Source organism: Terrapene carolina, unplaced genomic scaffold (genome assembly GCF_002925995.2).
Source record: "Terrapene carolina triunguis isolate 2854851 unplaced genomic scaffold, T_m_triunguis-2.0 Scaffold67, whole genome shotgun sequence".
NCBI lineage: Eukaryota > Metazoa > Chordata > Testudines > Emydidae > Terrapene > Terrapene triunguis.
Window position 1 is genome coordinate 32,180,734 of NW_020664418.1, and position 15,102 is coordinate 32,195,835.

The following is a 15,102-nucleotide window of genomic DNA, read 5'->3' on the forward strand; positions in this document are numbered from 1 at the left end:
GAATTCAGTAACTGTTTAACACAACAGAGCATCACTAGGCAACTGGTTAGGACAGGAAGTGAAGAATAACTATCCAATTATCACTACAAGGGGAATTTAAGTAGGAAGGATATAATTGCATGAGTTGGAAATTAGCCATGACAAGGCTGCTCTGTGGTTTGGTTGCATTCTCTTATGAGGACTTGAATAGGTGACATTCCACAAGGGCATGGATGAAGTTCCATGGAGTGGGGCTGTGAAACCTCTCTCCCCAGTGTGGCACTGAGCTCTGTAGATCCTGCCAAGCTTCCCACACCTGTGTAAAAAAGGCCACATACGTATCTGTGGAGGGTATTCCAGTCATTGAGTTGGTATGAACCATGCAGAATGGCTCTGTAGTTTCTCCGCTGCCTGAAAGGAAGGATTCCTTCCCCCCACGGCCATCATGCAATGTCTGGCCTAGCTACTCAGACTAGCAATTGGCTTCTGGATTTTGACTTTGCACAGAAAACAATCAATTTCATTTAGAGCTGAAGCAAGATGTTTTGGCTTCATTATGGGTATGTCAGAACTTAGTAGCTTTACTAACCAATGGTCAGATTCAGGTATTTTTATTGCCACCACTGTTTCTACAAATGCCAGAACAACAATGCTCAGGCTGACCAGTGTAATCTCTGTGGTCAATAAGGTCTTCACTGACTACCATTTTATCATTGACAAGTCACCTGACCTAGTCTGTGTGGATGACTGACATTGCAGACTCAACATGAGTTTACCTCATTCTCTATACCCATACCCAGGTAAGATTAACTTGGAGGCAAACTGGTCATTCTATTCCTTGTGACCTTAAATACAGGGACATCATCATTTGAAACAAAATCCTTGGTTTATGACCATTTAATCTGTGAATCCAGAGATGCAACTAACCTCAGCATCCTACTCATCTATCAAACACTAAAAAGCTTTCCAAAGGAGCTGAAAGAGACATTGCCTGACATGGTGATAAAGTTTAAAAGATTTATCATCTGAGGAGACTTCAACATCAACACAGACAACACTTTTGATACTATACCACAAACCAAACTCTCCACTTTAGCATTCTCACAGTTAATCTCTGCACCCACCTCCAGCAGCCAGCCATATCCTGGACTAGATGTAGACTAAGCTGCAAGAAATGCTCCTCCTCAATCCTGTTCAGATAACTTCCTCCTTCAAGTGGAAATAAAATCTCTCCTCTCAGGCAAGAAGAAATCACCACAATGATCTGCCCTAGGAAACTCTTGGATCCTGCCAAATTCCAAAAATTAGTTATAGAAAAGAAAGCAAGGAATCTAGAAAGTGAATCACTGCAACCACTCCCTGACTACTACTGTAGAAGTAGGCAATTTCGGAACTAAATGCAAAACCAATATCTGACTTGGCTAACTCTCAAACAGTGCACACAAATAAAACCTGTAAAATAATCAAGCTATTTCTCCTACAGGCTGGAAAGGAAGAAATAGAGATATATACATTGTTTTTTTATTTTTAATTTTTTGGGAAGTGCTCAGATACTATAGTAGTGGGACCACATGAGTGCACAGATTGATAAAATTCCAAATACTACTTATCAAGCCTGTGGGCCAAATTCTCCTCTCCAATCAGTACAATTGTGCTGTATTTATTCAATGCACATACATTCTGTTGATAACTCTGATGATAGAGGTCTGTACTGTTGACTGGAAGAGAGAATTCTCTCCTGTATTTCTTTGTATATGACAGATCTTTTGGAATTTAATCTTTTAAAATATTTGATCAAAGAACCAATGTTTCCCCTAAAGTGTAAACATACTTCCCTTTGTCTGCTGCCCCTGCTTTCTGTATCTTTATGCAATTCCCACTGATCTTCCTCTAAGTAACTTAGGGCTGGTCTACTCTACAAAATTAGGTCAGCTTAACTACATCGCTCAGGGCTGTGAAAAATTACATGTGAAATAATTAGTAGTAAAGCCAACCTAACCCCAGAATTCTTCCATCAACCCAGCTACCGCCTCTCGAAGAGGTTGATTTACTACAGTGACAGAAGAATCCTTTCCATCACTGTAGTAAATGTCTACCCTTCAGTGCTACAGCGGCACTGTAGCGTTTCCAGTATAGCCAGACCCCTAGTTTATAGTTTATCTATAAAATTCTGTAATTGAAAACAGAAACACTAACTAAAGCATTTCAGATAAATTCACTTGTCATATAGTTAAAGTTAAAATAGTAGACGATTGCTTTTGATGACTTAACTCATTTACGAGTACTCTTTGATCTGAGGTACTTAAAAATGCAGTGATGAAGTGTTCTCCCCTTTGTTTTCAGGATGACTTCACTTCTAAGCAAATTCAGAATAAAATATGCTGATATTAAGATCATTGGCAACATCAATATGAAACCCAACAAAGAGAGGTAAGAAACATTTCCAAAACCCATTATTTCACTGCAGTTCTTTATCTGGGAGTTGTTTCTTTTATACTGATTATAAAAAATTATCAAAGGATGAAAGCAAGAGCACTAAAAAAAAAAGTCTTTTAAAAATCACAATACAAAGGTTGGTACTACAAACGGCCCTCCACTTTATGTTGTAATGATAAGATTTTATTTTAATACAAAGACTAATTAGAGACCCACAGTTACGAGCCACTGAATTTAACAGGGATCATTTTATAATTGCTTTTCATATCCGTTTTTGTTTCCATGGCCTTGACTTCATCATGCTATTCATCAGATTTCACTGCAGCTCTTGAAGACACATCTTCCCCTCAGACTTTCAGAGTCCCCTGGGTTTTACCTTGCTCAGGCATTCAGTAGCTTACCATCTTTCAGGCCGAACACACACATGTCCATCCTTTCCCTAGAGAAGGACATTACCACTCTCTCCTATCACTCAAATATAATGAAGGCATAACACATATTTTTTTAAAAGCTAGGTACATTTATTCTCTAGATAAGTCAAGCAAGGACTGAAGAATGGGTAATATTCAAAAAATTCCATCTCTGAGTGCCTTGGCCAGAGATATTCTGAGAGCTATGCCAGCATTAAACATTTTGCTGTCCCTGGCAAACTAGAAAACTACTGGCCCTCACAGCCACTTCACATTTTCTAGCCTTCTATTTTGCTGCCTTAGATGACCACCCTTCTGTTGCCTGCAGGGTAATAGAAATCCTGTATTTCAGAACCTGTTGTAGCTAATCCCCATTCAGCAGGTAAACGTGCCTTCTCTCTTCTAAAACAAACCACTACCTCTGGATTTCTGTTGAACCTTCCCCAAAGTGAGTAGACCCTGTAAGTCCTCCGTCAAAGTCAAACTAAGTCCCAACTTTCCCAAGGTAAATCTCTCCTAAATAGAGCATTTCCTCACCTATACTCAGAGAAGGATATACCTCCCCCCATCAGAATCCAGTACAAAATCTCTCCCTTGTTCTTCAAGGTCCTCTGTGAAATTTCACAGTTTACTCGTACCTCCTTCTGCTCTCCAGCCTACTCTCCATGCTTCTCTGATACCATACTTCTTTCTTTCTGTTCCACATACCCATCATCTTGAACTTCAGGTATAACCATGGGCAAATCACTTAATCTCTCTGTACCTCCATTTCTCTATTTGTAAAATGGTGATAACAATACTTATCTTGTTTCATTAGTGCTTATACAGTCACTGGATGGGAGACACTATAGAAATGAAGAGTATTATACTCTTATGGACATATAAAGTATTTACTATTTGATAACTATATTTCTGAAAAATCAGCAAAGCTATTTAAATTATTCATCCCCTTTCTGATTCCACAGTCAGTATTTTCTTCTTAATTATACCCAGAATGGTGAAGAGCATTATTCTTTTCTTCTTTCCCATGTTAACTGAGTAATGATCTTCCAAAAGTACATTTGCAAAGGAATCAAACAGAAATACATTTGGCATTCATATGAGCAAATGCATTTGAAAGCTCAGCATTATTTATAACTTAGAATAAATGCATATCATGACTGGACACCTGCAATAGTGCCATATTTCTCCCTGAACCTGTGTGCATATCCCCTTGACTTTATCAAGAGATGTGCACATGGATTACAGGCAGGATTAAGCTCTGAAATTGCTGCTGAAAATGATAAAATTATCTATATAGATCGGCCTGCAAGTACAGTAGTATCAAAATAACTCACAGTTGTTTATGAATATATTTTTCCAACTCCCCTGCAAGATAGGAGGTATTATTAACCCTATTTTACATATGGGAACTGAGGCACAGAGAAATTGAGGTATGTTCAAAGTCACACAGGAAATCTATAGCAGAGTTGGGAACTGAACCCAGATCCCTCAGTCCCACTCCAGAGCCTTAGCCGTAAAACTTCTTTCCACCTGTCATTAGGGTAAACATACACAGACTAGGGTAAACGTACACAGACTAGCTATTAATTTAATTAAAGCTGTATACTGATCATTCAGGTGACTTCTAACACTTTAAAACTCTGAAAAATGTTTATGCGTGTTCAGTGGTGGCATAATGTCCTGCATTCTTTATTAAACGTAGACCTTGTCTACACTAGAACTTACTTCGGTATAACTTACGTCACTCAGGGCTGTGAATAATCCACACCCCTGAGCAATGTAAGTTATACCAATCTAAGCAATGGTGTAGATAGGAGAGCGTCTCCTGTTGACATAGCTATAGCCTCTCGTGGGAGGTGGCATAATTAAGCCGAAGGGAGAGCTTGCTCCTGTCAGCTTAGAGCATCTTCACCAGAAGCGCTATGGCAGTGCAGCTGCGCTGCTATAGTGCTTCTAGTGTAGATGCAGCCTTAGTAACTAATACTTTCCAGTTTGGGCTTACAATGAAAACATTTCAGCATCTTAAATAGGCTATGTTACAAGGACACCAATGCTTGCTGTAAATTCATTGTAGAGATAGTGGGCCAAAAGTAGCTCTTGGTTATACCCATATAAACTCGTTTTAGTGGGGTTGCACAGGTGTATCTGAGGGCACAATTTGGCCCCAAATGTTTAAAGATGTTGTATGTCATTCAGCTGCAATTCTGCAGTCAGTAGGGACCTGCCTTACCTAAATCATCTATGAAATAATGAGTTAGTACCCTGCTGGGAGGCCTCTTTCATAATTCTTGTTTCAGCTGGAAATTCTTTGAAGAGATGATTGAACCATATCGCCTCCATGAAAGCTGCAAAGATTTAACAACTGCTGAGAAATTAAAAAGAGAGACTCCATGGAAAATTACGGATGCAGAGCTGGAAGCATTCAAGGAGAAGGTAAATCCTTGCCTAACTTTATTATATATTGCTGGCTAGCTAGCTAAAGAAACTAGGGAACAAATCTGAAATATCAGCTAAGAATTTGATATATATGTTAACTATGTGTCAGCATTTGATTTTTTAAGAATTGGGTTTGTATTGTACATATCATAAGAAAAGTTATTTTTCCTTTGTACAAAGATCCGGAAAAGACTATCTAGAGTACTCAGTGTGGCTTTAAACATTTACTTCTGCAGCTATACACTCATTCAGGGAAGGCCAAGAGCAGGATTGCTACATGAAGCAAAAGAATGGAGGTTTTTAGCTACGAGGGCAGGCTGAAGAGAGGAGGCCTATATATTTAGAGGAGAGGAAAGAACTTATTGAAGTATTTAGAGGAGGACCTAAACTGGAACTTTAGATCTAAACACCCCTAAACTTGGGAAACTTTATTATCCAAATCCAGACTTTGTGGCTTAGGCTTTTAGTTATTAACATAAGACCCAAATGATTGAATAAAAACCTATTTGAACCAATAAGCAATATGAAACTGCAGGGCCACTCATAGAAATAAGAACAGCAACAACAAAGTTTAGGTTTACTGCATGAAGTTTTTCCCCCCCTCATCCTCAGGGGTTAATCAAAAGTTGAAATTCTCTGACCAAGATTAGAACCAGGATTAAAATCAGAGAGGAAAATAATAGTAGTTATTCAGATACCAGTGGCACTTTAAGGTATCATACATGGGATTAAATGCTTAACTAAATTATGGTGATTCTTATTCATTATACACAGGATTAAATTGAGGGCAAGATTTCAAATTGAGACGGAATATTTCTTAAAAGCAGATTGATATGAACCATAGTTTATTTATTTTTCCTTTCTCTAGAGAATTGGACAGGTGTATTAGGATGAGGAGGATATATCAAACTCCTTGTAGGTGAAATTCACACCTGTACAGATGTCCCAACTTAAAACCTATTAGGCGTTAGGCACCAATTGACATTAGTCTTCCCTGTTCTTTTCTTCTCTATTATGTGTGTTGTGTTTTGGAAGCCTTTGGAAACTCAGTCTGACTTTGATATAATCCGATTGAACCTCAATATAGCATTCATGAATGCAAGTGGTTATAGTCCATAAAAATACATGAAACAACTATAATATTTTTACTTTTTATATATTATGATCAGTCCCCTAGAAAGTTTTAGTAAAATGAATAATCTCCACTAGGTTGCAAGGTGGCTTATTTATTTACATAATAATTTTTCACACAATGCACAGTCAACCTGTGGAACTCCTTGCCAGAGGATGTTCTGAAGGCCAAGATTATAACAGGGTTCAAAAAAGAACTAGATAAGTTCATCAAGGATAGGTCCAGCAATGGCTATTAGCCAGGATGGGCAGGGATGGTGTCCCTAGCCTCTGTTTGCCAGAAGTTGGGAATGGGCAACAAGGAATGGATCTGTTCTGTTCATTCCCTCTGGGGCACTTAGCATTGGCTACTGTCGGAAGACAGGATACTGGGCTAGATGGATCTTTGGTCTGACCCAGTATGGCCGTTCTTAAGTTCTTATATGTTCTTATTTTTATACCCATTGAGATGGCACCTGACAAATTAAATGTAGTAACAAATTAAACTGCAACTACAGACAGCTGTTTCCCCAAACAGCCATAATAAGTAATCTACTGCCATAATCCACAGTCAAAGAAATATATGACAGCCATAATCCATAGTTAAATATTTGACCAAAATAACCCGTGGCTTTTCAAGCTCTGGTATGTTACCACTGTGACATACAAGGATACAATCCAGACTAATGAGCACCTGTGTCTCCCCTGCCCTGCAACCCTGGATGCCTTGCTGAAGGAGTTCCCACCTGGGCTGCTCAAAAACAGCCTGCCAGCATGCAAGCCACACCCTGAGTGTCTGTGTGCAACTGCAGCCTGTCATCCACAGTTGGGTTACACTCTGGCTCTCCCCAGCCTTGGTTATACTGCAGGGTGACTCCAACACCCCCTCAGTCTTAGATTCCCCCCAGAAATGTATGTCCTGTATTGTCCAGCCGCCTCCTGGAGAATACAAGTTATATTAAGTCTGTTATTTCTTTAATAGAAATAATATGCACACAACTTGCCACCCCAATGGAGTTTCCCAGATACTTCAATTTAAACACAATGGATTAGATAAAACAATAAAACAAGTTCATTAACTACAAAGAGATACATTTTAAGTGAATGCAAGTAATGAGGCATAAACATCAGAACTGGTTACAAGAGAAATAAAGATAAAACACTACTGGTGCCTAATTTAACAAACTATTTTAAATTCAAAGCAAAATTTTCTCACCACATGCTTTCAGCAGTTGTACTGACCAAGCATCTTAAATCAGGATCCCTTCTCTCAGAGTCCAACAAAGGCTTCCTCTGTTGCTTCAGGTGCAGTGAATGTGATGGGCAGGGAGAGAGAGAGGTGTCCCTTGGGGCATTTGTCCCTCCTATTTATAGTTTCAGTCCCCTTCTTGAAAAACATTTCCAGCTGGGTAACAGCAGACAAAAAGTCTATGTGGAAGGATGTTCCCTGCTTTTTCCTCATCTGATTGAGCTTCTTTTGTTTCCCTTCCTGCTTGATGACTCTGTTTACTGCTTAAATGCAAATTAAGCAGAGCACCCATTCCTTTGTTTAAGATAGACCTGTTTGCCAACCTCAGTTTGGAACATGTGTTAATAACACCATACAGTGGAATCTTATAATTTCACATGCAATGTTGCCACACATATTTTATCAGGATGATACTGATCAGCAAATGATGAGTTTTTGAAAGATACCTTAGAAGGCATACTTTGTACAAAGATTATTACAATAGTGTGTAGGGTGTGACTACAGGGGGTACATTCTGTCTCAAACACAGAGTAATTTCTACACCCAGGAAACTGTATTGTCTAATGGAATCTAATTTCCCCCCCCAGAGTTACCGTCAGGTTCGTTTGAATGAACTCTTACAGGAACACTCTAGGGCTGCTAATCTCCTTGTCCTGTAAGTTGCACAATTTTAACTCAGAAAATGAATAAGTTAACCTGTATATAGGTATTTTTTTTTGGATACAAGCAACAGAAAGATGTATGTTAATTCACTCAGAGTGAAATTCACTTCTGTCCAGAGCTCCAGCACAAGGGCTATGTATCATTTAAGTCCCTTTTAAGCTTATTTTGAGGACTTTTGTGGGACTTAAGCAGCGCACAAGCCTCATGCTGGTTCTCCAGACGAAGCTGAAGCTCACTCTTAGTTAACAGTTCTTTGCATCTTAAAATGAGGTTCTACTCTGAAAAAGAATTATATGAAAATGGCATCTTCCTACCCAACAAATTTACTCTCTGCATATGCAGAGTTGAATCTGCTTACTATCGTGGCAAAAATAATTCTTCTTACTATTGTTAACATTGCGAAGTCAACTGATATCAGAGAGAGAGAATTCTTCTTTTGGTTTATGCTTCATAACCAGAATTGTTAGCTAGGTTCAAATTGCAGGACCAATCTGTTTTTCCCAGGGAAAACCCAGTGAGGACAATGGAATTTACTCCTGAGGGCATTCTGCGCCTAAAAATTAAAAATTCTGAGCACAATATTTTAAAATTCTGCAAATTTTATTTGCCAAATAAATATGGAGGCTCCAGCATGGCATTGGGGAGCACTGGCCACTGGCTGCACAGAGGTGGGAGATCACTGTGCAGCTCCCCCCACCCCAGACACGGACTCAGTGGTGAGGCTGCACCCAACCCTGACACAGAGCAAGGACTGGGCCTGCCCCAGAAACACCCCTCCTCCATGCCAGGTGCACCAGGCATGGGCAGGGAGGCTCAGCAAGGCAGGATCCAAGTGTGGAGAGGCTTAGTGTGGGGGGATCCAGGTGTGGGTTGAGAAGGTTCTGTGTGGGGCAATCTGGGTGTGGGCGGCTCATTGGGGGATCTGGGTGCACATGGGGCTTCTTGTGGGGTTCTGGGTGCAATGATAATGGGACTCTGCAGAGAGGTCCAGGTGAAGGTGGTTGGGGCTCAGTAGGGGGGGTCTGGATGTGGGAGGGGGATAGAACTTGGCAGGGGTCTGGGTGTGGAGGGCAGGGGGGGTTTCCAGATGCTGGGGAATGGGGCTCAGTGGTGTGGGGATCCAGGTGCGGCTGATTGGGGCTCAGTGGGGTGGGGATCTGGGTGCGGGTGGCTTGTCGGGGTGGTCCAGGTGCAGGGGGAGTGGGGCTCATCATGGGGGGTTCTGAGTGCGGGGGGGAGGTGAGGATCAGCGAGAGGGTCTGGGTATGAGGGGTTCTGGATGCACGGGGGTTGGGTGGATGTGGGAGCAGCTCCCTGTACAGGGATCCTTCCCCTGCAGCTGAAGAGTGATGGGTACAGGAGGGAGGAGTGGCGGGAGAGTTTGCAGAGCTTCCTGCAGCTGGGGGAGAAATTTCGGGGTGGGTCTGACCCAGCCCCAGATGCTGTGCAAGGGAAGAGGAAGTCCCGTCCTCTCCAGCCCAGCCAGGACTAGCAGCTGATCCCGGCGCAGGGTAGGGAGCCAGGTCTTCCCCAGTCCCGCCCCCTGCACCACAGTGATTTACCTTTCTGCCGCTCTTGTGGCTTCCCCGTCAGAAGGTCATATTTCTGCGGGGAAGCAAAGAAATCTGCACGGGACATAAATTTTGCGCGTGTGCCCTGGCACAGAATTCCCCCAGAGAAGGAATTGCCAAGGTTTTACTCGGGATATAATTTGGATTGAAGAATCTTTAGGTGAGGATCTAAGAATCAGAAATATGTACTTTTAGGGTCCAGGTTGATCATTGTGCAGGAATGGCAATTAGAAAAAATGCTTACTTGACAAATAGAATAACCAATATACATGGAACCATGAAGCTATTTTTAAGAGAGCCACTTTTTAGAGCAGAACCACACTTTAAGTGCTTGAATAAGCTTCAGTTACTGTTTTGTTTTGATAAGCCTCTCTGACTCTGCTACTAACACAATCTCCTGGAGGCAGAAACTGCATTTGCAGTATACAGGTATATGGAAAATTACTCTACATTGTAACAACCCAGATCTCTCAGGAATAAACTATCATAAAATAATTTAGAGCAGACCTTGATTGATACAAAGCAGATGGAATGTATGACTTATCAGTTTTATATTTTCTCTCCTCTGATTCTTATCAAGCTACACATATAACTAATTTGTGATTTCTATTACCCCAATCCTGCAAACACTTAACTTTATATGCTTAACTTTACTATCATGAGCAGCCCCATTGATTTCATTGGGATTACTCACATTAGTAAAACTAAATACATATGTAAGTGATTCAGGATCAGGGCCTAAGAGAAACCCCATATATTATGTAAAAAGCAACAGAGGGTCCTGTGGCACCTTTAAGATTAACAGAAGTATTGGAGCATAAGCTTTCGTGGGTGAATGCCCACTTCATCAGATGCAAGTAATGGAAATTTCCAGAGGCAGGTATAAATCAGTATGGAGATAACGAGGTTAGTTCAATCAGGGAGAGTGAGGTGCTCTGCTAGCAGTTGAGGTGTGAACACCAAGGGAGGAGAAACTGCTTCTGTAGTTGGATAGCCATTCACAGTCTTTGTTTAATCCTGATCTGATGGTGTCAAATTTGCAAATGAACTGGAGCTCAGCAGTTTCTCTTTGGAGCCTGGTCCTGAAGTTTTTTTGCTGTAAGATGGCTACCTTTACATCTGCTATAGTGTGACCAGGGAGGTTGAAGTGTTCTCCTACAGGTTTTTGTATATTGCCATGCCTGATATCTGACTTGTGTCCATTTATCCTCTTGCGTAGTGACTGTCCAGTTTGGCCAATGTACATAGTAGAGGGGCATTGCTGGCACATGATGGCATATATAACATTGGTGGACGTGCAGGTGAATGAGCCGGTGATGTTGTAGCTGATCTGATTAGGTCCTGTGATGGTGTTGCTGGTGTAGATATGTGGGCAGAGTTGGCATCAAGGTTTGTTGCATGGGTTGGTTCCTGAGTTAGAGTTGTTATGGTGCGGTGCGTGGTTGCTGGTGAGAATATGCTTAAGGTTGGCGGGTTGTCTGTGGGCGAGGACTGGCCTGCCTCCCAAGGCCATCGCTTATTTGTACTCTTCCTAGACACCACAGTACAAATAAGCGATGGCCACGTTAACACCACCCTATACCGAAAACCCACCGACCGCTACGCCTACCTTCATGCCTCCAGCTTCCACCCCGGACACACCACACGATCCATCGTCTACAGCCAAGCGCTGAGGTACAACCGCATCTGCTCCAACCCCTCAGACAGAGACCAACACCTACAAGATCTTCACCAAGCATTCTCAAAACTACGATACCCACACAAGGAAATAAAGAAACAAATCGACAGAGCCAGACGTTTACCCAGAAGCCTCCTGCTACAAGATAGGCCCAAAAAAGAAACCAACAGAACTCCACTGGCCATCACCTACAGTCCTCAGCTTAAACCTCTCCAACGCATCATCAGTGATCTACAACCCATCCTGGACAATGATCCCTCACTTTCACAGACCTTGGGAGGCAGGCCAGTCCTCGCCCACAGACAACCTGCCAACCTTAAGCATATTCTCACCAGCAACCACGCACCGCACCATAACAACTCTAACTCAGGAACCAACCCATGCAACAAACCTCGATGCTAACTCTGCCCACATATCTACACCAGCAACACCATCACAGGACCTAACCAGATCAGCTACAACATCACCAGCTCATTCACCTGCATGTCCACCAATGTTATATGTGCCAGCAATGCCCCTCTGCTATGTACATTGGCCAAACTGGACAGTCACTACGCAAGAGGATAAATGGACACAAGTCAGATATCAGGAATGGCAATATACAAAAACCTGTAGGAGAAGACTTCAATCTCCCTGGCCACACTATAGCAGATGTAAAGGTAGCCATCTTACAGCAAAAAAACTTCAGGACCAGACTCCAAAGAGAAACTGCTGAATTCCAGTTCATTTGCAAATTTGACACCATCAGATCAGGATTAAACAAAGACTGTGAATGGCTATCCAACTACAGAAGCAGTTTCTCCTCCCTTGGTGTTCACACCTCAACTGCTAGCAGAGCACCTCACCCTCCCTGATTGAACTAACCTCGTTATCTCCATACTGATTTATACCTGCCTCTGGAAATTTCCATTACTTGCGTCTGATGAAGTGGGCATTCACCCACGAAAGCTTATGCTCCAATACTTCTTTTAGTCTTAAAGGTGCCACAGGACCCTCTGTTGCTTTTTACAGATTCAGACTAAGACGGCTACCCCTCTGATACTTGATCCCATATATTATAAGATTAACATTTTGAATGTTCATGCTTAGGCTGTATGGTTGTTTTAAGTAGATTGGTTATAGTTTTCTACTCAAGACAGTATTTATTGAAAAGCATATTATCAGGTTTACCCTATATTTATAACATTAATGTTACTCCTCTTTTTACTTCAACAGGAGCTTGCCAGTGGCAAGAAAAGGAGTAGTGTCTGATCACCTGTATATGGCTTGGTTAGAAATTCTCTCAAAGAACCTGCCTCCAATCTTACTGGTCAGGGGCAACCACAAAAACGTACTAACTTTTTACTCCTAGAAAAATATAAATACCTAGAATACAGTATGTTTGATTTCAACACAGGTATTTTTAAAGACAAAGCCATACTAAAGAGACACTATTGAGTAGTTTAGACACAGAATTTTACCTACTGATGGAGAATGTCCTCCAAATCATAAATATCCTGTTTTTAAAAAAACAACTATGTGCCACATAGCTTTTTAAATTTTTGGTGACAGATACTATTTATATAGAATCTAAAATGCTTTGGGCTTTGTTATTGAAGAAACAATTAATAGGAGGGGCAGAAATTATTTAAACAAACACTACTTTCAGAACTGTGCTGACATCGCTGCTGATTCCTATACATGAAGAATGACAATAACATCAACCCATATTGACAATATCTCTAAAGTTTCACTGCATTTGACTAAAAATGATAATTTAATGTAATATAGATATATACCTTAAAATAGTCTGTTTAAGCTGCCTTTCCCAATTATATCATTTCTCAAATTACTATATAAAAATGTACTATGTCCAAACACATATGCTGTCTCTTTGAATGTATGCATCTATCTTAGACACCTACCAAATATATTTGCAAGTTACTCATAAGACATTATTTGCAAACAGTTTCTAACCAACTAACTGACAAACAGAAAAGTTAGATTTATGGAAAATTAGTTTCTAAATTATAATAGCTGATCATGAATTTTAAACCTATTGTATGGAACCAAATTAAATGTATAATTGCAATAATCACATATGGTTATGAAATAGATTTCAAAGTGAAGTTATTGAAATAGTGAAGTAACATTCTGTTAAGATTTGTTATGAACATTGTGGTTTTCCCAAATGTATACTCTCATATGATTTAGAGGATCACATTTTATACTGATTTGGTAAATTGTAAAACAACTTATAATAAAATAAACATAACATTTACTCTTTAGTTGAATGTCTTAATTTTCCTGGTCAAAAGAGATTATTCCTTTAATTGCTAGGCTTTCTAAAGAACATCTGTTAAACATTTTAACCTGAAATAAATAATTGAAGTCCACTAAACTATCTGTGTGTCATGTTCTTTTTATAGTATATTCTGGAATATTACAGTACTATATGATCTCATGCATTATCATTAAAAATAAGCTATTTTATTTCCATTAGAGAGAGAATATATGTATAATTAATATTTAAACTACAAATTACTAAAAGGTATAGTTAAACAAATGACCCCAAACCCCTTATCACACATCCTTGCACTGTGTCTTTTCATTGTAAAGAAAAGGAGTTACCTGCACCTGCCCTACACTCAAACACTTAGCCTACTCTGCTGACAGAATACCACACTTGTGAAATTTAACAATCACTTCCCACTTTAAAGCAGCGCATGAGTATGGGCATATTGAGGCATCACTCAAAGAGGGCAGAGTTAAGGTTACATGGACATACACCTTAGCTCTGTAGTTCCTCATTTCTAAAGTCTGAGTTTTCTGAACTTGACATTCTGAAAGGGCACAAGCTATTGCTGGGCAACCTTAACTCTGCATTAATGAAGGTATTGCCATTTAATTTACTTGTTTTTTAAACAGAAAGGGAAATGTTTGTTGGTAGGAGTTAGTGCTCATTTAGGCATTTGTAATTTTCACCTGGGTTTGCAGCTGATATGCTACTGTGGTTAGGTAATAATCAAAAGACCTAGCTTTTATATAGTGCTTTTCATCAGTAGATCTCAAAGAATGTTACAGATGGGAAACTGAGGCATAGCAAGTCACCCAAGGTCACCCAGCAGGCCAGTGGCAGAGCTAAGAATAGTACCAGGCCAGTGGTCTTTGCCCTTGGCCACATGGTTGCTATGTGCTGCTCCTGTACATTTTGTTACAGTGGACTGGGGATAATGGTCATACTTTGAAATGTTTGCAATGTGTATCTGCGAACAGGACCAGAGAGAGAAATTTCATCCATGGTCTATGTCCCAGCTTCATAACATGTTGGTTACAGTAACTTTAAGCATGTGAGAAGACTGGTGTATCTCATTCCTTCTTTACCCCCTTTCCCCACCATTCCTTGCAACATGTAGCCCCTGACTCCCAACATTTTCAGCTCGTCCTCCCCTTCCCATTAAGCGATTAGTGGCCACTGTAGCAGCCATTAACATGTAAGATGTTGCTCCTTGCTGTTTCCTACCTTCTGCTGCTGTGTACACAACACAGCCAGCAGCTTACTGGAGGGCTACACACACGTTACCTTGG

General features: G+C 40.6%; 1 protein-coding gene across 2 annotated transcripts in view; it reads left to right on the forward strand.

Annotated features, from left to right (window-relative positions):
- SLC12A1 (solute carrier family 12 member 1) overlaps positions 1-12,886 on the forward strand; it is a 63,970-nt gene extending 51,084 nt beyond the window's left edge. For both annotated transcript variants that reach the window (XM_026648550.1, XM_026648551.1), the window contains exons 23-26: positions 2,323-2,409; positions 5,126-5,261; positions 8,211-8,278; positions 12,751-12,886. In XM_026648550.1, the coding sequence (XP_026504335.1) occupies positions 2,323-2,409; positions 5,126-5,261; positions 8,211-8,278; positions 12,751-12,886 (427 nt within the window). The remainder of the gene's footprint in view (positions 1-2,322; positions 2,410-5,125; positions 5,262-8,210; positions 8,279-12,750) is intronic.
- Positions 12,887-15,102: the final 2,216 nt, after the last annotated feature.